The 23175-nt window shown below is 42.0% G+C and overlaps 3 protein-coding genes and 1 long non-coding RNA gene across 8 annotated transcripts in view; 2 read left to right on the top strand and 2 right to left on the bottom strand.

Annotated features, from left to right (window-relative positions):
* The window catches only part of IARS2 (isoleucyl-tRNA synthetase 2, mitochondrial), a 30478-nt gene extending 29788 nt beyond the window's left edge, over positions 1-690 (bottom strand). Inside the window, exon 1 of the mRNA XM_076334598.1 lies at positions 448-690. Within this exon, the coding sequence (XP_076190713.1) occupies positions 448-690 (243 nt within the window). The remainder of the gene's footprint in view (positions 1-447) is intronic.
* Positions 691-4534: 3844 nt separating this feature from the next.
* On the bottom strand, positions 4535-17126 carry LOC143158540 (uncharacterized). 2 transcript variants are annotated; one of them, XR_012995023.1, is made up of 7 exons: positions 17074-17126; positions 15787-15840; positions 12972-13112; positions 10816-11067; positions 10233-10340; positions 7215-7320; positions 4535-4613 (listed from the first exon to the last, which is right to left on the bottom strand). It is a non-coding gene; the product is annotated as an uncharacterized LOC143158540 (long non-coding RNA). The 2 variants fall into 2 exon arrangements; XR_012995024.1 differs by having other exon boundaries at positions 12972-13086.
* On the top strand, positions 4553-13930 carry BPNT1 (3'(2'), 5'-bisphosphate nucleotidase 1). Its single transcript, XM_076334597.1, has 8 exons — positions 4553-4669; positions 7959-8063; positions 8295-8402; positions 8949-8997; positions 9726-9817; positions 10827-11024; positions 11879-11984; positions 13326-13930. Exons 1-8 carry the CDS (start codon positions 4553-4555, stop codon positions 13472-13474), a joined length of 924 nt encoding a protein of 307 aa, XP_076190712.1. The 3' UTR covers positions 13475-13930.
* Positions 17127-17238: 112 nt separating the features above from the next.
* Positions 17239-23175, top strand: part of EPRS1 (glutamyl-prolyl-tRNA synthetase 1) — a 43988-nt gene continuing 38051 nt past the window's right edge. For 2 of the 4 annotated variants that reach the window (XM_076334594.1, XM_076334593.1), the window contains exons 1-2: positions 17239-17326; positions 19960-20044. In XM_076334594.1, the coding sequence (XP_076190709.1) occupies positions 17281-17326; positions 19960-20044 (131 nt within the window). In that variant the 5' untranslated portion in view covers positions 17239-17280. The remainder of the gene's footprint in view (positions 17327-19959; positions 20045-23175) is intronic. The other 2 variants (XM_076334596.1, XM_076334595.1) reach the window with 1 other exon arrangement.

Raw genomic sequence — 23175 nt, 5'->3', positions numbered from 1 at the left:
AACTCTTCTAACTCTGTAACAGGAGATGTGAGCAGTTTAAAACCATTAGAAAGCCCGAGACAGGCATAACGCTGAGCCTAACGTTATTACTCTGGCTCTCCGCGAGCAGGGGGGCCGTCACCCTTTCTCCAGACGAAGCCGTAAGAAACTTGGGAGCATCCAGACTATAAATAAGCGAATAACTAGAGAACCCGAGCGCCCCCCCTTCCCCCGACAGCTAACTTCAGACGGCCCGGCCGGGCACCCGCGAACGCCCAGACCTAGGAGAAGTCAGCCGCGGCAAAGGCGGGCCCGTAAACAAACCTCCGCCCGCCGCCCCCGCCCTCCTCCCCGGGGCCGGGGCTCCGCCGCCGGGCCGAGCCGCGCCCCCACGGCGGGCGGGGGAGCCCCGCGCCCCTCTCGGGGCGCGCACCCCCCGGCCGCGCCAGCCCCGGCCCCGGCCGCTACCTGCTGCGTCTCCAGCTCGGTCTCGGGCTGCAGCCGCCCCGGGAGCTGCGCGGGGAAGCGGCTGCGCGGCACCAGCACCGTGTCCCGGTACTGGGAGTCCTGCCGGCTCCCCACCGCGGGCTGCCGGCTGTCGGCCTCCGAGGCGGCGGAGCGCGCCCAGCCCCAGGCGACCCCCGCCCGGGCGCGCAGCACGACCCGCGCCCCGGCCCGGGCCAGCGGCGGCGCCCGCCAGGCCCGAAGCATCCTCACGGGCTCCCTGCGACGCGCGCTGGGGAAACACTTCCGCCTGCGCTACGGGAAGCGGCGCGGCGGAGACGGGCCGCGGGAAGGGACACGTCACGCAGGAACGCGTTTTTCTCCCCGCCGCGGGGGGGCCTCCCGATGGGCGGGGGAGCGCCTCAGCCCTCCCCGGAGCCGGCAGGACTTGGGGCGTTCCGAGCTTATTTTGTAAAGGCGCTGGCGCCCCCCTGACGCGATCGGGGCGAGTTCCTCCTGAAGAAGCCGGCGGAAAGGCCGCAGGAGCGGGCGCCGCCTGCAGGGGCGTCCCGGCGGGTCCGCCGTCGGGCGGCAGGGCAGCGGTGCGGTGCGGTGCGGGCCGGGAGCTGCCGGCTGCTGGGGGAAGCCGACAGGCGGGGCTCGGACTTCGGTTTCGGTTACCCCATCGTTTGGCGAGGGGACCGGCAGGAAGGGCTTCCGGCGAGCTCGGGGCGCCCCGCACGCTGCTGCTGAACGGTGGCGGGCGGAGCGGGAGCGGGAGCACCTCGGTCGCCGGAGGAGCGCAAGGGACGCTGCCGAGATCGAGGGGAAGGCAAGGCTGGAGACGGTGAGTTGGCTGTTGCACCGGCAGAGAGAGCTCTCCCCCTCATCTGCGACCACCTATTTTACATTATGCCGTGCCCAACGAAACGCATTAGAGAGCGCTGCTCAGCGGCCGGGGGCGCGGGCTGGCCGGGGCTGGCCCGCCCTGCGGGCAGGTTACCGCCGGGGATCCTAATCACGACAGAATCAGGAACAGGCGCTTTTTTTTTTTTTTTTAATACAAACGCAAAAGGGGTCAAAGCAGTGTGGTGGAATGGGGTAGCGCAGCCCCTTCCCACCGGAATGCTGCCGGTGAACCGCAGCGGGACCCCGGCGTTCCCACTCCGAGTCCCGGCCCGCTTCTGCTGGGTAAACACCGTTTCCTCACGTTACGCGGAACGAAAAGTTTATCTTTTACTAAATGTGAGCCAGAGTTTACTGTAAAGAAATAGGGAGCTCCAGTCACTTGGGCTTTGAAGAGTTCGGAGGAAGAAGTCGTAGCTCAGCACTTGCGTTTAAAGGCATGCTGTCCGTGATGTCCATTTTCTCCTTTCACCGGGTGAAACGGTAAACTTGGAAAATGGATGTTTGCAGAAAAGACTCTGAGATAGCCTCATCGACAAAACCTTCATACCTGTTTTGATAAACTAATTGTAGCCATCCTGTAATAGTTAAATATTTCAAAGTTAACAAGAACTGGGGAACCCGTTTATTTTAGGAGGTATGAAAGCAGGCCGATTTGTCAAGTTGAGACCGTTCAACAATTTGGTTGCTAGGCTAGGAGAGAGGACGGATGGTCTTTGGAGGACGAGGTATGTTTTGAAAATAATACGCAAATTTAAATTGAGGGATAGTTGCCGTGCAATCTTTCTAAACTGTACAGTTTTGTAAGAGTCAAACTTGTTTGTCCGAAGCAATATGTTCTTGAATGTATTGTGGAAGTATACATTAGACATTGCCCTCATCAGAAAGAATGCGCCATAAACTTATAAATAAACTAGTTAATTTGAGATCAAAAAGCCACAGAGATAAGAAACTTATGGCCAACTAGCACGCACACTTACCTAACCAAAAAGGTCCGGCGCAGCAGAAGATGTGCCACACAGGAGATGCAGCCCTGTAAAAATTTGAGGCACCTTTTGCAGTAATAACATGCTTTGCACTTCATCAGTTAGTTAGTCTATATTGGGGAGGAGGGGGCGCTGAACCTCCCATTTCAGTTTCTCTTAATAAACCTTGTTTTTTCATAAGAATATTTTAATTTTAAGGTCTGCTTAGAGATTCCAGGTGTAGGTTCACTACAGAAAGAAAGTATGCTTGTTTGCCTTAAGTATGTCCAAGAAAAATGTGCCCAAGAAACACCTTGGGTCAAGCTTCAAGAATGTAAGAGAGTAGTTCTGTATTGTTTTCTGAGTCTTTTGAAACTTTATGCAAACATTAAATAAATCGAGCCTTTAAACCGATGAAGTAAGTTTTAACCTCATTTTACAAAGCAGGATCAAATGTGCAGGAAGAGGTCAAATGAAGAATGAGAAGCTGAGCATAAAATCTTCATTCTGTAGCCCAAACTTCCCATCTAATATGCTAATTTTTTTACTTTCTCTCAGAAGTACTCATATTCCAGATATTTTCAGTATGGAATCAGCTACATTCAATTTTCCTTCTTGTTAACTTGTTTCACGTGATGGTATATACTTAAAATAGCATCTGTCTTCCCATGTGTTACGACACATTTGCTCTATGACTTTCAATTGTTTGAGAGGTGCTTTTTGCCACAGGTAGCGCTTCCAAAATTTCCTCTGTAACCATTGTTACCAGTCCAAGATAGCCCACACGTGTGCTTTGGGCACGGACCGTGGCTATTTTACAGGACTCCAGAGCACTTTGCCCCCAGTCATGAGCAGTAAATAATAATTAACACTAGCAGCTGTGCTTTTTGAATGTATTTATACAATCACTCTACTCTTAGCTTCAGAGATCTTCTGACTTTAGAGATACACATACAGTGTTTCTAAAATGCTGAAAAAGCTCTTAAGCCAGCTAAATTTGGGATTTTGATACCTGTTGCTAACTTTGCGGGTTGCCTTTGCTGTAAACAGACGTGAACTTGAGGTCACATCAATATCATCTACAGTAGCTAGCCTTATCACCTCATTATATTATACTTTACCGAGGAGATTTCTCAAGCAAGAAAGGAAAGGTATTGTATAATGACCTATTGCCACTTACGCAACACTTGCTGCAATTGCTGCAACTACTGATTGTGGGGTAAGCTGAATATATCGTCTTCTATGTGGTGATTAATGAGTTCCTCTGTGGTTTTTTTTCTAGCGCTGTGCTCAAGTGTTTACTTGGAAGTATATCTCACATGTGAGCCCAACCCAAAAAGGATGTAATCTACGCAGATAAAAAAACCTGACAGGGAAACATAAAAAGCAACTAGCACTGCCTTTTAAAGAATACAGCATGGTTATCGATACTTCTTTTTCCTGAGGTGGAGAAAAGCTGGGAGGAATGGATAATTGCTAGCCTTTTGCAAGAGGGATAGTTATTCTTCTATTTGGGAACTGAAGGCATAGTGAATTGCACCGCTGTGTGCTGGGGAACAGCCGTAGAAGACAATGCCACAGGAAGAATGACGGGACATGCAGTGTTGAGGGGAGGAAGATGTAATAAGATTTCCTTAAAGAAATCAAGAGAAGTTAAAGAAGTACAGAAAGGATGGTAAAATTTAGATGAGCAGACTTTCGCATGCAAGTGCAGTGTTTGCAGTATCTTTGTGTCCACAATTAGGCCATCTACAAAAGCCTATTTTATATTTAAACAAATGAAAAGAGTAAGTAAAGTTGCTGTTGTCATCCTGTCTGGTAGCCTTGTACTTGAGTCTGGGCACAAACCAACTCTGTAGGTTCGGTTCTGAAAAAATGAACTTATGTTCAAAATGTACAAAAAATGAGTACTGTGTGTAGACTACACTTCTTCTTAACATTTATGATAAAGAGTTGCTGCTGCTGTTCTTGTTTAATGCCAGATTTTATTTTAGTGAGGAGAACTAGGTTCACTGTCAGACAGAGCACGGATATTTGAAAAATCTTGTCTAAGATAGCTTTATATCCCTGTGTTTGTTAATTGTATTTTTAAAAAAGTCAAAGCTCACTTTGTTACTACTCACTGGCAGTAACTCGCTTTCCCCTTCCTACTCAGCTTAAACTGTATCTGTTTGGAATGTTACGTAAAATACTTTCATCTTGTCTTCTCTTGAAGAGGAACGTACAAGCTTGCTTTTTGTTTCTTTTCAGCATTCAGTATGGCTTCTCCAGCTCTACTCATGCGTGTGGTCGCCTCTGCGTATTCTGTTGCGGAAAAAGCTGCAACAATTGTTAGAAATGTAATGGCTGCAGGAGATCTGGGGATAGTGGAGAAGGTATTACTTTTACTTTGTTCCAATTTAGTTTCTCTTATTAATGCTGAGTTAGATACAGGTCAAAGTCGTATTTTTGAAGATCAGCAACTGGGGAAGGAAATACAGTCCTCACCTCTCTGATACAAGAGATATTCCTTATTAAAGGATTAAAAGAGCACTGGAGAAGTGTCTTTTGACCAGTATTTCTGAAGAATGTTCGGACACTTAAAAGAAACACACCATAATTTTGTCCTTATTCCCCTCACAAAACACAAGCTTTGGATAGCATGTCAGAATTCGTAATAATGTCTCTTCCCATTAAATTCCGTACCTGTGTTCTAACAACTGTAGTACAGCTTGAAGTACTGTGCCCTTGATGAATTTTGGATTAGGATAAATCAGTGTTTAGTTTCTTAAAACAAAAAAGAACCTTAGGTTTTATTGTAAATCAGTGTTTTCAAAATAAATTCGGAGCTTCAAATTTAATTCTAAATAGAAAACAGAAATGAAATTACAGTCATCTGCATGAAGTTCTTAATTTGCTGTTAGTTAGCTGCACTGATGAGCCAGGATCTTTGTTTTGACTACAGTACTAGGGTAGGTGGAATTAACTTTTGATGATAATTCTAGCTTTATAGGTATGTCACAATATTAGGGACTGCATTAAGTATCTATAGTATTTTTGGTCTTTACATTGAAGTAATTGCTGGTATTTACATTTTTCTGGTAGTAAGCACTTTCAGGCAGTTGTGAAGAAAAGCCTGATCCTTTATGACTTTTATTGTCAGTTCAGACAGTAGATGCAAAAAGTTTTTTTTTTTCCCCATTTGGTCAGTTCTATTTACCACTATGAAAACATTTGCAAGTTTTTCTTGCTCCCTTTTTTTCCTAAGCAATTAAAATCAGGTGTATGGGGGACAGAATTAAAAAAAAAAAAAAACCTGGAAAGTAACAATCTGTTTTCAAAAGTACTTAGATGCACAGTAGGATTCTCAGACACGTAAGTAGAATATACGCTCCCACATAACCTGCTTTTAGGTTCTTGGAAAAACTAATGCAGCTTCACTACAAGAAAGCCTTAAAATACTTGCATCCAGAGGTACAAAGGAAGCACTGTCTGTACTTTGATTAACCAGTTAATTTTAAATGCATAAACAAGTTTCATTAAGCTTATTTTTTAAGAGTCCAGCAAGCTTAAGGTAATTTGAACTAAAACTAAATGATCTAAAACTTTTATCCATTTAATTTGGTGTCACTTTAAAAAAATGCATGTGTATTAGTATTATTTCCCAGTAAATCAGAAATGCATTGCTCAATCATTTTCTAACATAATAAAACCAGCAAATGAACACATTTTAAGCTCTGTAACCAATTAAGTAAATAATTATAAATACAGTATAACAAAAATTATCGAAAGTAACAGGTGATGTTGGTTCTAAATAAGACTGGTTATACATACTTTTTTTTTTTAAATGAAAACTACAAACACACAAAATTAGATGGAAAACAAAACAACAGGAAGAGGTTCCTGTTGGAGGGACTAGCGATCTCAAAATTCCTGCAAGCTTCTCGTCAAAGGTGCTGGTGAAGAACGAGGAAGAATGCAAGAGAGAGAACCTGTACGTGCCTCTGCTTTACAGTCTGGAGGGAAGAGATGCACAAGAACAGAAAGTGCTGCTTCTCATCATTCATCCTCTTTCTGCAGTCAGCAAACATGAAGACCAATTCCAGCTGGTCTTATTGAAAGCTTTAGAAAAGCTAGGAAGACAATGATGTTCCACCTTTTCCCTCAACACATTGACCTCCCATCTATTTATCTAGATGAGGAAAAATAGTTCAAGGACAGTTGAATTTTTAGCTAGCTCCTCTCCTTCCTCTCCTGATGTCCAGAGTTTTCTGTCCCCCAGTCAGCTCTAAGCTCTCCATTTATATTGCTTCTCCTTGTAGCATTTTTTTTTTTTTTTTTTCCAGTTGGTAGGTAGGCATTTTGTCCAGCCATTCTTACGTTATTGATGACTGTTTTGAAGAACTACTTCATACTGTTTTATTAGGCTGGTGTCCTGGAACAAAGGACATTCTCTGCAGTAACTTGATCTTTCTGAGTCTAAACTCAGTGTCAAATTCAACCAAATTTATCAGGGGATGAGAGGGAAATTTAAAAAAAAAAAAATAGCAAGTTTCATAAAAATAGGCAATTGGATAAAGGGGCAGACTAGGTTTTGAACATGCAAAAATTAACCCATAACATGATTCTAAATGGAATATTCCATTCCTATGGCTAATTTCTGTAGCCAGATAAAACAATTTTCATGTTGTCACCAAATAAGATACAAGCAGATAAAATAAATTTTTTGTTTGATTCAACTAAGATGCAAATCCTTGGATAAACTGGCTTTCTTAACTCCTGTCCTAACAGAAGTATTTCTTACTGGGATTCCATCTCCGGACCTAAAGGGCTCCTCCATTCATAGATACATGAAGATTAAGGCCAGAAAGTATTAATAAGTTACCCACTTCCACTATATAGCAGGTTATTTATGTTTAAGACGAAATTACTGTAACCCACCTGGCAACGTATGTTTGGCTACACTGCATCTTTTGGGAAGGCTTTCAGTCACTGTTTCATGTCATCTTGAGACACCAAATCCACCATTTCCTCTCTAGTATTTTTGCTGGAAAATATGTATGGGAGTTATTGTCAAGTTCAATTTCACTGGTTAGCTTCTGGCCCTCCTTGGTCTTTGTCTGCTAGACTAAGGATCCGTTCACTATTTAGAAATTTATACATCATAACTGTTTCTTTTTTTTTTTTTAAACAAGCTAGATTAATTGGACCTTTAAATCACCTTTTACTAACACCTTCCCTGTATTTCTCCTCTTTCCTAATTTGCCATGTCTCTCCAGTGAACCTTAAAATATTTATTTTTTCCTGTTAACATCTTAATTTTTGCTTTTCCCTCTTGTATTGTATCTGGGTTCATACTTGTATTAATTTATTCTGTACATAGTGTAGTATTTGCACAAATACATATTCAGTACAATTGCACCAGTGCATGAGAAGAACACAGCATGTAAATATTGTTCTAATATCATACTAGTCTACCTTAGCTCTGGGGTGTACAGGGAAGCTCTGCTTGTTTCAGTTGTTAGCCTGCCTCTTTCAAGATCACTTACTAGGTTGATGATTTATCAAATTAGACTTCTTTTTCATTACAAGGTAGAAATTCAGGGTGACATATGGGCAGGGTGACATACTGGGTTTTGTTGTCGCTCTTTTGAAATACACAAATTCCTCTCCATCCTTTGACAGACCGGAGCCAATGACTTGCAGACCAAAGCTGACCGACTGGTACAAATGAGCATTTGTGCTTCCCTGGCACGGAAGTTTCCCAAGGTGACAATCATAGGAGAAGAAGTAAGTACCTAATTTATTTCATGCTAACAACTTAACTTGCTGTAACTTGCAGTGGAATTTGCTTTGGCAGGTTTTAGGAAATCTTTTTTTTTTTTTTTAATATTTCCACCCCATTTCATCTGTCCATTGCATTAGCTTTGTCAAGTAAGTGGCAAGCAAATCCACAGTTCTAAGGCAAATCAAGGTGAGTCCAACACATTTTACTAATAATTTTGAGAATCCTGTTGTTAGGACCTGCCCGCTGATGAGGTAACTGAGGAATTAATTGAAGATGGTCACTGCGAAGAAATACTGAAGAGAACTTGTCCTGCTCAGTACACAGGAATTAAAGAGGAAGAGGTAATGTGGTAATGCTATACATATGTCTTCATAGTTTACACTCTATCTACATTACTTATTGATTACTTATTGATTACTTATTGATTTTAGCTAAGAATGTATTAAGAAAAAGGGTTATTTCAATGTTGCCATTTTTTCTTTTTGGTTTGAAAACTGAAATGTAGTCATGAGAATCACACTTCCAGAGCTGGAAATGCTGCATATCCCTGTGTGTAATAACGGGAAATGGAAATTTGCTTCTTACAACTTGTGATTCAAATTTATTTGGAAGGAATCTACTTTGGACATAAGAAAGTAATGTCACTTCCATGTTCAGTTTAAGACTTCACACCTCTATTAAGATATTTGCTGAGAAGTTCCAGTCAGTTTTTAAGCTTTTTTGTGTAAAATACTATTGTAGGCTTCAGTCATATCATAATGTTAAAAATTTGAATCTATTTCCTTACTGCTGTAAGGAAATAAAAGCACTAAAGCAAAATATATACTTTGCATGGTAATTTACATGATTTGTATTTGTTAATTTTCCTTATTTTTTTATTTTTAAAGCTTGTAATATGGGTTGATCCCTTGGATGGAACCAAGGAGTACACTGAAGGTTGGCTTCTCTTTTAATTCTGCTGATTCAGAAAAAATTATAGCAGTGTAATAAAGTAGCATGTACATGTAAACAGTTTTCTGATAGAAGTTACATACAGTATTGTTTCATAAGGCTGATGTTGTTTCTGTACTTTTTGAGTTCTATGGAATTTTTTAATCATTCCATTCAGTTCTAACCAGTATTGAATATTCCTGATGGGCTACTGAGTGCCCACCAGTTTTTATCATTTCAGGGAGCAAAGGGCTCCCTTTGATTGCTGGCAGGTTGTCTCAAGTTTTTAGTCAAACTTACAATTTCGCATATACTTTGAATTGAGGGACTAAATCTCCCATTCGCACAGGAATATGCTCAGTTATATTTACATCCTCCTCTTCAAACAACCCAAATACCGGAGCTGTATTTGTAGCCCTTTCAAAATAAAACAACTTCTTCCCCTAAATCATAATTCTTCAGTTATGGGCAGAAACTGTTTTCAGCAAAGCCTAATTTGTGTCCATAGAAATAGACCCTAAAATGAAGAAAAAAAGAAAAACCTCCAAAACCAATATGCCAAAACCTCACTTTAGCCTCCTGCTGCATCTTTTAGTTGATCAATGTAAAATCTTTTAGGCAGATTTTTTCCCCATTCCCTGAAAAGAGATGTACAACTGTCAACAAATTGCTAGTTTTGAATATATATATTTCTCTTTTTCAAGCATAACTACATTCATATTATTTCTGTACAGGTCTCCTTGACCACGTAACGGTTCTTATTGGAATTGCTTACGGAGGCAAAGCAATAGCAGGAGTTATTAACCAGCCATATTACAACTATGAGGTATTAAATGCATTGGTTTGTTTAAAAGCATTAGGTGATTTCTAACTGTCACTTCTAAGCCATTTCTAGTTAGCACATTTTCAACTGAAAAGCAGTGTGTAGTGGACTTCATGTTGTAATATAAGGTGGTGTTGTTTTTATTAAATATACGCAATTTTGAATGTTGGTCCCTGAATCTCAGGGACCTACTAACAGCCATACTGAATCCTGAGGCGTGTATAATACACTAATATAGTGTATATTACATAGGTACTGTACATATTACTACAGTACATATAAAGAACATATTGTAAAACAAGTACAGATTGGTATTTTTGCACTTTGCTAGAAATTCCTTAGGAAGCCCATGCGATAGGTGCGTTTGTGATGTGTGGTAACTGCCATAAATCTGCAGCCCTAAATAAACCAAGCGTACCTGTCACTGACAGCTGGGTTGGAGTGTATCAGGCCAGGCTTCAGGTTTAAGTCCAGGACGGCCAACTTACAGGCACTTACACGCGTTTGGAGATTATTTCAGTATTTTCTGTGAGGGGCAGAAAAAAGCCCATGATGCAGCCTGATTAAACGAACTTACTAGAATTTAAAGAAAAAGCTCTTGAGCTGATGTAATGCATATCATCAGCTGATTCTATACATTCTATGTGATATGTATGATGAAACATTTAAAATGACAAGATATTTTCAGTTACAGATTGTGCCTGAAGTACAGAAATATACAAATATTAATTTGTCAGTCATTGGAGGCAGGATGTAATGCACCACCACAATGTCACAATGTCAGATAAGAAAAGAGTAAATGATGTCATTGCCTTAGAGGGAATAAGAGCCAATTTTTCACTCTGGGCTCTAGAGTAGTTCTTTTTAAGTGCCATTGTTTAAATGTATAACCCAGTATTAATATTATACTCCCTGATACGCAAAGATGTCTCTAGGTACTCCTTTCCATTTGTGCTTTAAATGCTGGTCACTATGATTAACCATCACCTGGACCTGTGTACCTGTTTTGTAGGCAGGAGCTGATGCTGTGCTGGGCAGGACAATCTGGGGAGTCCTGGGCATAGGTGCCTTTGGATTTCAGCTCACAGAAGCACCTCCTGGGAAACACATCATCGTTACCACCCGTTCCCACAGCAGTACCCTGGTAAACGACTGCATCAGTGCCTTGAACCCAGACAGTGTCATCAGAGTCGGAGGAGCAGGAAACAAGGTATGAAAACTCAAAATCTTTTGTTTTTACTGGGAGGTGGTACCTTTGGAATAAGAAAAAGAATTTTTAAAGAAATCATTTGCTTACTTGCATGAACGTACAGGAGACTTCCTCCTCCTTCCTCAGCACAACTTCTCTTCCTAACATTCAGTCTGCTGTGAGGTAGAGAGAATTTGGTACAGGTATATTTGTAACCGTGGCCATGCTGGTCGTGGCTGAGGTCCATCTTCGTAGAGGAGAAAATAAAAAGTTCTAAGACCAGAATGACTAAATGCAAATTCAATTTAATCACAATTATTAGACATTACCTCCTGTTCATGTTATACAGTTTTTGTTCCAACTATCTAGCAGCAGCACATATGAAAGGGTAAAAATAGAAGCACGCAGTGATATTTCCTTTGCAAAACTTCTCTGCATACAGGGAATACTCATTTGCTACAGTTTTTAAAGCTTAGTTTTGTCATGGCTGTCAAAAACACGACCCTCCAATCTCTTTTCTCCAACATGTGCAAGGCCCAAAATGGCACCAAGACAACATGGAGATAGTTTCCACTTTATTTTTTTAGTACTTGCACAAGATGGGAATTCTTGTTTCTGAAACTAAAGCAGATTTTCATCCTATAGACTGTATTTATAACAATCAAAAATAGGTCATTCAGAATGGTAATACAGTATATAGCTTTCTAAATCTTAATAAAATTTCTTGTAATACTGGAAAGAAAATGGCTGGTGTTCCTTTTCTGACCGTAAGTACATAGAATAAACTGATCTAATCCCTGTTTCCTGGTGTTATTTTCACCCATTTCTAAACGCCTAGATCCTTTGCAATGATTGCCACTCTCTATTCACAACAGATCATTCAACTTATAGAAGGCAAGGCATCTGCTTATGTATTTGCCAGTCCTGGGTGCAAGAAATGGGATACGTGTGCACCTGAAGCTATTCTACATGCTGTGGGAGGTAAGTTAATACCATTCAAAATTCCAAGATAAATGAAACTGCATCGATTTAAAGTTATTTAAACTTTTCATAGAAAAAAAGAATTTCCAAACATGTCTTTGGAAAGAAAAATGACAGTACGTATGTATTTTTAAATAGTCACGATTCGCTAGGAGCTTTGAGCCCTTTGAAATCGACAGTAACTCCAAAGGGACAGCAAATTATGCTCTGGAAAGCATGATATGATCTGTTTTGCCCTGGACTAATACAGTCAATAACTGTCAAATAATGAAAAAAGCCAAATTCCAAAACTTTGGGTATATTGATTTTAGTATTTTCAAAACAAACGGCTTTTTTTCTGTTGGCTACTATTTCACAGTAAAATCACGCTGTCCTACTAACTGGATATAGTAGTATATTATTAGTAACATATTATGTAATATGTGGACATTGAATTGTTTAAAACAACAACAATAGGCCAAATCATGCAGTTGTTCCTCAGATGTACAAACTCCAAACTTGAGCCGTTCACGTAATTCAGTAAAATTAGCGGTCTCCAGCCAACATAAGCCACTTCACCTTTCTAGGGGGTAAGGGGTTAGAGAAGTTATGAAAAGTCTCACTGACAAGAATTTGAGTATTATTATTATACTTTCTCTGCTGTTCACATTGATAGACCTTTTACCACCATGTGCTAAAATTGTGGGGTTTGATCTCCTAAATTCTGTCAAGCAAGGATAACAGGCTTCATAATGACATCATTTAACTCCTCTGCAGTCTCTAGCGTTGATAACTGGGATAGCTTTAAACAGGTTAGCTCAGGCACAAAAAAGTAACCAATCTGGGGCAGCACAGTGCTGTATTTAGCCTCCTCGTTATGTAGGTATCTCGTGGTTAAATTAGCTTGCAGAAAGATCTGTGTTGATCTTGCTAAGTGATTTCTAGAAACTCATTTAAAACCAGCTGGGGTATTTCTATACGATGTTAGAGTTTGTTGTATAGACTTACCCTGGCTTTTACTTGAACTGAGGATTTTTCTTTCCTTCTTGCCAACGGCCAATGTATAAACTACTCGGGAAGCATTTTAATTAATCCGTAAGAGAGAGACGTTGTTTTCCTTTTTCTGAAACACAAGGAATTTAAGTATTGCTGAAAGAAAAGAAAACCATTAGTTATTTGATTTCGGTCAATAAAAAACTGTTGCACTTAAACTGGGAGCAAAGATATTTCACATCTGAAGACAGGCATGTGTACCCCAAAGACTGTCTGTTTTTTTTTAGTTATGTCACTTGTACTAATAAAACAGATTCTCTCTCTCCAACTCCTGTTTGCTGGAATAATTTTTTTTTCTTTTTTTTGCAGGCAAGATAACTGATATCCATGGAAATGCATTCCAGTATAACAAGGAAGTGAAACACATGAATTCAGCTGGGGTCCTTGCCGCTTTGCGAAATTATGACTATTATGCCAGTCGTATTCCTAACACCGTTAAACAATCTCTTGTGCCTTAAAGCAGTAAAGCATCTTCACAATAAGAAAGAAAGAAAATAACCAAGCTTGAAATTTGTTTTATAGAATCTGAACCAAATTCTTCCATTAAGGTATTCAAAAATTTCAAAATTACATACAGAATCTCTAGGCATATGTTGGATCAGATTGTTTTGCTGTGTTTAGCAGACAACATCAAAAAAGTCACATTTCTTCAATAGCAGTTTTCCATATTCTTTGGGAGTATTTATTCTTCATGTGGTATGACTGTGCTGAATATACTGCTTATCATACACTACAGTCCAAAAATCATCTTAATATTCAGGGCACAAAATCATGTTAAGTCATTTACCTGATCTTGCTCAATGTTTTTTGTTGTATGTAATCAACAAGGGTTTATTGTGTTAAATACAAATGGACTAAGAATTTGCCTAGATGGATTAGCCCATTTATCATAAAGTTGACAGTTTTGATTCTTAGACGTGAATCTTTGAATTTGTTGGTCTGCACTCAGTTTTGGGATGGCCGAGATTGCTATTTGTGGTGAGCTGGGTTGTCCGAGTTTTGCAGGAGCGAGGACACAGTCCAGCTGGACCTCTGACGTCTCAAACCGGGGTTCCCGGATCATTGGATCCATTGAGGATCAGAGAAGCGTTAATACAGCTGGGTTCAGGACACCTCAGTTGAGGAGAACCCAAGGAAACTGCAACAGGGGGAGGAGTTCCCAGCACCTCTCTGATGATCTGAAATGCCTCTGTCGGGGTCTATGCCAACCTCAGTCTTGGACAGCTTTGGGCATCCTAGGTCACTTTGTCATACATGGGGACAAAGAAATGCTGGAACGTGAAATTTTTCATGTCCAAATTTTGAGAGAAACAAAGTCCAGGTGCCTTTCCAACAGCCCCAAGAGTTGAAGAACGTGACACTACCACTTCCCCCTCCTGTGGAACATAGGCATGTTAGGGGAGGGGAGAGAGCAGGGGACAAGATGACCTAAAATGAACTTAAAAATTGGAGAGCTTGCTTCAGTCAGCATTCCCATAGGCGTGGGGGTTAGGAAAGCAGGATTCAACTGTTCGGTCCACTTGAACACAAAAGAGAACAAGAAGTAAATTACATATGACTAGCTAAAATTGGCAACCTTAGCCAAAACAGATGAAGTCTCTTCAAGCTGAATTTAGGATTCTGGAGTATCTTGAATCAGTGGGGCTCCTACGTACTTTGTTTTCTCCAGATTTTGTGACCCAAGTCCCTCATCCTCAAATCAAGGAGTCTTAGGGACTCCCTTTCCCTAACAATGTGACACATACTGAGGTATGCCATGAAGAGTTGCCAGTTTCAACGGACAACACATAGTTGTGCTTTTCTTCCTGTTCTCTGTGTGGATAGAAGAGTGGTATGTGTCGGGTTCTCAGGGAGGGGGTGGTATCAGGGGGGGTGGTGTCAGGGAGGGTGCCTCAACTTGGCTGCTTGCTTAGGTAAAGACTGAATGCCTAAGCTCTCCCAGCACGATTCTTTTTTTTTGCCTTAACCTCTGCTGACACTAAGAACGGCAAAGTAGCCTGCAAGTTGCGCTGCACCTATTCTCACTTCCTCTCTGCCCACAAGTTTAAGTCCTCCAAATAACTACACTCTTGGTCCACTCAAACCATCTTTATGCTAGCACTGAACTTCAGGATACAAAAAGCTGTGTTTTCCGTAAAGAAGATAATTTCAGTTTTCAACAGTGTGTTCAAGTTATTTCTCCTTTCATCACACAAGGTATTTAACATCTCTGATTTCCTTAGAGTCCTTTGATAAGATCCTCTCCTCACAGTAGGGTAACACCAATGAGACTTCATTGGCTTAAAGTTGGCTCTATTTCCAGCAAGCAGGAACATCTTGACACCAAAAGATATTAACAAAGTAACTCTTACTAAAGCGTTCCCAGTCTCTCCATGTGCACACACGGAAAAGGATCTAAGGAAGCTCTTTCCTTAGTGAGGTCATCTTATCATAACATCTACAGATAAATTAGCAAGATTATCACTTACCTCATTCTATCATCATCAGCCAGTCCATAATGCTATCATGACACTGGATTAAAGCTGCATATATAGGAACAACACATGCTTCTAATCCTTTCATCTATAGCTTACCTTTCTTCTCCTTCCTCAAGCGCATGACTAGTAAGAGCACGCAAGACAGATTCAGCCTGCTTTAATTAGAGCCTTCTTCATATTTTGGCCCATTGTAAGTTTAATCATTCCACATATTGATTGTGACTGAAGTTTGAACCACGTCGCAAGTACAAGATTAATCTAATTTCACTGCCTCAATTATACATAATTCTCACCTTTATCTTCTGCAGAATTCTTGGATATGCATGCTTTAGTAGTCGCATCAAAATCTGCATGTGAATTTGCAAAACGCATTAAGATAAAATGTAGAATGACTTAGACAACACAAAGCCTGCCTTAGTAAGTCTTTTCATGTAATCATTAAAATACAAAGTCAAGTACAGAACCCACTGTTAGTAATCTTCATCTATGTCTCTATATCCTTATTTTCATCTGAAACTTGCTGTATGTTTGAAAATTTCCTCAGCATAAGACCCTTTCTAATTCTGCCATAATGTACCTCTCTGCTCATTTACAGTCACCACAATGGGAGTAGAAGACACATGGCATACACCGGCTTCTACCTGATGTGTAAAGATGCTTATGTACGGAACCACTTTCCACACTTACAGAGACTGTGGAACTGCTAACACAGGAAAACGTTAAGGAAGGTTGAGATAAAATTCAGCAGCAGCAATCAAGGATAAAAGCCAGCACATAAGGTGCAGTCATGCTCTGGCTGTACCACTGTGCCCACTGCACAAAACAGCGCCGGTCCACCAATCAAGCATTTGAGAATTTCTCTGCTGGCACGTTAGGTGCTATAGTCCCATCTATAAAATAGACTGGAGGCAAAAAAAAAAAAAAAAAGCACAGGACAGTGACGCTGCATTGTCCTTGTAACAATGTGAACTTGAGCGTCTCCTGTGAAAAACTGCTGGCACCGTATTTTTGTAATTCATTCCAAGACTAGCTTGGCCCACTGCAAAACGTGCGTGTTTGCGAGGAACGTGACAAGTCACATTCTATGAGAACAGATGGGTTAAACCACTGTACTCAAATGCGTCGGTGTATGTTGCACCGTTTGATTTGTTTGTATCGTTACGAACAGAAGAGGGACTGAAGCTGTCTCTACAGCTGCTGCCAGACGCCTGGCTCAAGAGTTTTTTTTACAGTTAACTCCTGCAAAGCTCTCGGGAAGGGTCTGCCTAAGCGCCGGGGCAGCTGTGAGAGGAGAAGCGGCCGGCATCAGACACCGCTCCCGCCGGTGAGCACCCGGCCCCAGCGAGGCCAACGGGACGCGTAGAGGCGGGGCAGCCTCCACGCAGCCGCCAGCCTCTACCGAGCACCCGTACAGGACGGTTTCGCCGGTGCTTCGCCCGGCGCGGGCGGGCGCCCCGCCGGCCGGGAGAGCCCTGCGCGCCGCCCGCTAGTCATCTCCCCTCCGGCTCCAACCTCACCGCCTCCTCCCAGCGAACTTCGGGCCGTGGCTGCAAAGCGGCGGCCCCCCCGTAGAGACCCACCGGCGGCGGCGGGGCCGAAGAAGCCGCCCTCCGCCTCACGCACCGCCTCTAGCGCGCCTCCCGCCGGAAGTGACGGACACGGCCCCGCCCCGCGGCGGCGGGCGGGGCCAGGGGCGGGGCCTGCCGGGCTGGCCCTTGCCGAGCTGGCGCCGCCGCGCGCTCCGCCCCACCCTCTCCTTTGGTTCCGGCGCGGCGCCGGCGGCGGGGATGGCGGCGCTGAGCCTCACCGTCAACGCGGGGAGCCCCCCGCTCGGTAAGCGCAGTAGGCCGGCCCTCGCTTTCCCCGCTCCCCCGGGGGGCGCGACGAGGACGCCGTCCCCTCACCGCCCGCCGGGCCGTGCGCGGGGCGCGTGGCCGCCGCGTTGCATCATGCGGCGCCGCGCGCCGGTTGTCCTCGCGTGCGGGGACGGGCGAGGCGCGAGGGGAGGCCCGCGTCCGTCCTTCCCTCTGCGGCCCGGCCCCGCTGTAGGCCAGGGCCGCGTGCCCGCCGCGGCCTTGGCACGGGCGGGTGAGGCGGCCGGCGGGTCCCCGGGGCGCGGGGCGAACGCCCCTCGCCGAGGGGGGCGGCGGGGCCGGTCCCCGGCGGGCAGGCCGGCGCCGAGGGGGCCACGTCGCCGCCGGGGACTGGCCCCCGCGGTGTCCGCTGGCACCTGGGGCGCTGAGGAGGCGCCGGCCCGGGCGCCCGGCCGCGTGTCGGGCTCCGCAGCGACTGCTCCGCCGCGCCTGCCCGGCTCCGGTCTGCAGGGATCGGGCAGGGCCGGTCCTGCCGCCCTCGGGGCGGCTGGTCTGCAGCAGGTTGCTTTTCGGGTAGCAGTTTGGGCAGCGGTGACAGCTGCCGGCACTTGGCGTAACTTGCGCTAAAGAAACTGAGTCATAGGTAGACCCCTCCAGTGACTTAGCACGTTCAGGCTAAATTTTCGAGGCAGCCCTAATTCAGATTGCTTGTTTGTGTGCTCTGCCTATAATTGCTGCTGTCTTTTGTTGTCAGTTCTAATCTGCTGCTAAAATTCGGCTCATCCGGGGAGCTGGTTCAAAGTTGCGCTGCAAAATCTTGCTGTTTCAGTTGCTCGCTGTCCTTCGATGTTATTTTGCCTTTAAAAACGTGAGAACCTCCTTCATTACGCTTCCTGCCAAATGGAAACAGCCTTTTATATGTATTCCATACCATTTCTCCCTTTTCTTACAACTGTTCAAAATACATTTTCTTCCCATTCTTCATCTTAGTTTATTGATTTCTTTTTCATGCTGTTATTCCCAAATGCATTTCAGAGTTCAATACAGCTTGTATGACTACTGATTTAAGGTATAAAAATGTATAAGTTTTGAATAACATTTCTCCCGATACTTGTTTATACTGATTTGCTAGAAAAGGTATGATGCAATATGAGCTGTGATTAACATGGGTTTAGGGGCTTTGGAGGTTCTTTTCTTTTGATAGCTGGTGAGTGGCACTAGAGGTTTAATTCAGGAGATTCCATAATTATGTCAGAAATATTACATATTACAGATGAAACACTTTGGTTAACATTTGTATCAAGAAGTTAAGCACACTCATCCTACTCGTTGCTACTTCGTACTATTCATCATGGCTGTGCACTGGGAAAAGCGTAGTAGCTTTTAATGTCATTAGTATTAATTACATGGCTTGGTGTGCATAATACTTGTCATTTTCAAAGCATTTCCGTGCACGTTATTAAATACTTACATGTCTTACAAACATATTGCATAAGGGATGTCCTCCTGACTTTCACAGATGGATAACTGAGGGATGGGAAGAAGAACCTTGACTTACTGTTAATAAAAGCTTAATGCCACAAGAAGGGTTTGCAGCTGAGCAGAGGTGAGAGCTAGAGAATTCCTAGCTCCAGTGCTTTGTATTTAGGCCAGTGTATTAATAGCTTACAACATCATCTGCCTTGGGTAGTCTCTGTGCTGTTCTAGGGAAGATAAAGCGCACGGCACGCTATGAAGACTGTAACAGGTTAGATGCCTTTCAAGACCTGGAGTATAGTCCTTTGGCTAGTTTCATTTAAGTAATATTTGCCTATGCAAAAGCTTGCTGTCTTTGTACGTGCTTCTGAGCAAAGCAAAAGAACACAAGCTCCTCTACTTAAGCTCAGCAGGCTGAATCTGGACCAGAGCCAATCCAGAAATACAGCCAAGTTAGCTTGGTGCTTTGTTTGAGCTACTGTGTCGTGCTATAGAGCATCGAGATCAGAGCAGGTTTGCATCAAGCCACTTTGAATATGGGCAGAGCTGTCTTCCCAGTTGATGATGTAGCCTAAAAACTTCAATAATTCTTTTATTTCTAGAGGCTGTCCCTTACTGTCACTGGTGAACTGCTTACTCTGAAAACCCTGTATAAGCTTCCTGCACTTTTACGTGGATAGAGTTTCTTGGTTTTGAATGGCTAGCCTTTTCATAAACATTAAATCAGGTTAAAAATAGTCTCATCCTTGTTCAGAAAGTACTGGTATATTTAGTAATTGATGTCCTTTGATGCGTATGTCAGGGCTGGGATGGAGTACATTACTATGCTGTTCAATAATTAAAAGCAATTTGATTACATCTCTACATATATTGGGGGACAGGACTAATTTTTACAATACCCTTAGGAAGCAAAATGTATTGCTGCCAACACTTGCTGAGCTCACTGCAGGTTACTGTATGCTGGACATATCAATTTGAAGCTGTAAGGATTGCCAAGAATAAGAAGCCTCTTCAATATGAGACTGAACATTGATTTCTTCCCTGGGTAATCTTACTTGAAGGAGCCAGTTCAGTCACCTGGTCCTCTTTGATAAGAAATGTAACTATTTTGTTGCTACGATGAAAGATATCTTTCCTGGAAGAAAGTCCAGTATCTTTTTCTCTTGTTTTTTAAAGGAGCTCTGCTGACGGTGGAGCACGTGAAGAATGATGTTGAAATTTCAGTGGAAGAAGGCAAAGAGACCATCCTCCATGTGTCCGAGTAAGTGACTTTGCATCTCTCCTTCTAGCTTTGGGTCAGCAGTTTTAAAGATCACATGGCTGTAGCATTGACAGTAACCTTTTCAGGTAGGAGGAAGAGAAGAATACAGTTTTATTCATCACTGCATTACTGATGTCGCTTTCTAGCACAGACAAAACATCTACAATATATTCTAAACTTGATCTTTATGGAAAGAGCTCTGGTATTATTTGCATGCACTTACATCTAATCATTTATGCCGTACCAGTCACTTTATTGATTAGGTATTTGCCTTTTTGAGGTGCCATGGATCATCAAAAGCAAGGCCATTTTGTACTAGGCAAGATTGGTATACAAGATTCCTTGGACTTGTACGTATGTGGTGGAATGAATTTTAAAGGTTTATATGGCATTATTTTGGGCTCACTGCTGCATATAAGTGAAGGCATGATGTTATCTCAGAAAAAAGATGTTATCTTAGCACTCAGAAAAGTGCTAATTAACTATGCCATGCTACCCAGTGTATCCATCTGCATCCTGTAGAAACAACCTTGGAATTTTTTGTAGGAATCTATTGTCTACCCTTCTAAAAATACTCTGCCATTGGAATAAATATTTTCAAGTTTGGGGTGTGAAGGTGGTTTTTATGATCTGAGTAGGATCGTATGCATATCAGAAATGCAGAACTAATGCTATTAGTTTTGGGAAGCTGCATTGTCATCTTAGATTCCATATCAGGTAAGATACCTGGATATATCAAGAGGAGATATCCTGATATCTTAAGTACCACTGACATATCAGTGGAAATCTCTCATGTCTAATATCTACAGTAAGGAGCATATTTTGACCCATAAACATTGCAGTCCTAACTTAAAGTGTATTAACACTATGATGAGTTTGGAATTAGTGATTTTAAGTGTAGTTTTTCAATACTGGTTTTTTTTTTGGAAGAACAGGGGAAAAAAAATCTATTGTTCACAGACATGCTGACAAACTTGCCTTTTGTGAGCTATTTCGGTAGAAGATGCTGTTAAAGCCACCAATGCATCATAAATCGGTATTCCTGCGTGCATGTAGAATGGTTATAAAAGCAACATGGTATTTTTATGTTGTGTTGCGGAGATCCTGACTTGATCCTCATAAATTAACACCGACTGAGCTTTTCCACTGTCTTCTAACCTGAGGGAAAGAGCTTGTCACTACGTACGTGTTTCTGCAAAAAAATCGAAGCACACGATGATTCACAGTCTTCAATCACAGTGATTGCTTTACTGGTTGCAAATATTGCTTTCTGTTTAAAATGTTAGACTTGAACTCAGATATGAGTTCTTTCCTTACTGTAGTCTCTGATTTTTACATGTTGTCTTTTGCTGTGCCTAGTAATGGCATTGAATTTGTGATTTTGAGTTGAAGCAAGAGAAATGTGGCAGGTTGTATTGGGACTTAATTGGTACGGCATTAATAATTTTCAGTGTGTGTTATGCACATGTGGGATACAGCATACATAACAGTTAATTGGATATTTTTTAGTCACATGAGAGAGTTTTTCCCTTAAGTAGTCTTGGTCAGATTTTGGTTTCATTTTCCTTTCTCAGTTTAGGCAGTGTGTGTGTATATGTATATACCAAAAGATACACATGCGCATATGCACACTCCTGTGACACATGGGGATGATCTTGGAGTAATACAAATTTATATACTTGGCTTTGAAATAATATCTTCTTTTATTAAATAATTTTATATTACCATGCCTTCTTCCCACTGCATTGCAAACCCACTCATTTTAGCTGTAATGGAAATCATCAGAAATGTAAAGCCAAAGCTCTTCTTCTGCACTTTGGCTGCATGTGGATAATATCTAGAATCGTGGTTCCATCAGATGGAATTTTTTGTGTGTTAGTGTCATCTCATCCCTGGCATTGGATTATGTTTAAGAAGTTATTCCAAACCTCAATATTGCATTAATTTTCTCTTGCTCAGTTGTACAATCATTTTAAAAATTGATTCTCTATTTTAAAGTCTGTTAAAAGTGTATCTGTAACTTGAGAAGCATCAGCTGAACTCATGTCTCAACTAATGCTTTTGGTAAATGGATTTCATGGCATCAGTTCTGCTGAAGCTATCTTATTTTGGCATGACCTGAAATTCACTTGGGATATTTCAGACTTTGATTTTTTTTTTTCGGGAAACCATTAGTTCTAATGACTTGACTTGAACAAGAGAAAACATTTTATTTGCTATTTTTCTAGGTTGTATTTTGAAGTGCAGTTAAAATGTGGTGACAAATTTTTCAGCTAACTAGGTGAAACTTAGCTGTCAGCTTGTTAGCTGAAAAGTTTATCACTAATTTGAGATTATGAATTTTATTTTAAAGGTTATTTTTGAAGCCTTAGCTTCAAAACTTCATGTGATAATAGCTCCTAAACAAACCACTCTGCTAAATGTTGAAGGCATTATGGAGTGGTTTAGTATACCTGCATCTTCTCAGATAACAAACTGCAGTAGAGCTTTTCTGTTTTGTGTTGTGAGCACATGCGTGCTTCAGAGTAATGTTACTGTTACGCAGATGTATCTAACCTCTGCACAGAACCATTCTGCAATGCTTTTTACAAATTAATTCAAATAATGATTTATTACAATTGGAGATTCTCTGTGGTTTGTGTTTGTTTTTTTTTTTCCTCCTCCCATCTTGTCTTCTGCTTCTTGAGTATTTGCCCTGGTATTGAATTATGTGGCATTTCATGTCGCTTTTGAGAGACACTTACTCTTTGCCTGTAACATTACATTGTCCCTGGTTATTCTTCCTTCCTTACCCCTGTGGTTAGCAGGCACTAGCTACAAAGAACAGCCTTAATGTTTTGTAACTTTTTCAAAGGAGGCCAATTAGCACTATGTTTAGGTGGAAGTAGATCTTTCTTCCCAAAGAAAATAAACAACTTTTTAAGCACAAGTAAGATTTTGCTCAGAGTAACATTGTCACATTTCATATATTTATTCCATTTTGCTTGAGTAATCAAGGGTATTTGTTTTAGTATGAACTAGTAAAAACAATAAAAACACATTTCACAGACTTTCTGTAGGTGCAAATGTATTAGAAATGTTTTGTTTTTCTCAGTTTGAAAAAGCTCCATTAAAATCTGATAGCAGTGTGA

This window comes from Aptenodytes patagonicus, chromosome 3 (genome assembly GCF_965638725.1).
Source record: "Aptenodytes patagonicus chromosome 3, bAptPat1.pri.cur, whole genome shotgun sequence".
NCBI classification, from domain to species: Eukaryota; Metazoa; Chordata; class Aves; order Sphenisciformes; family Spheniscidae; genus Aptenodytes; species Aptenodytes patagonicus.
Note: the sequence above shows the minus strand (reverse complement) of the source record. Positions and strands in the feature narration are given on the sequence as shown.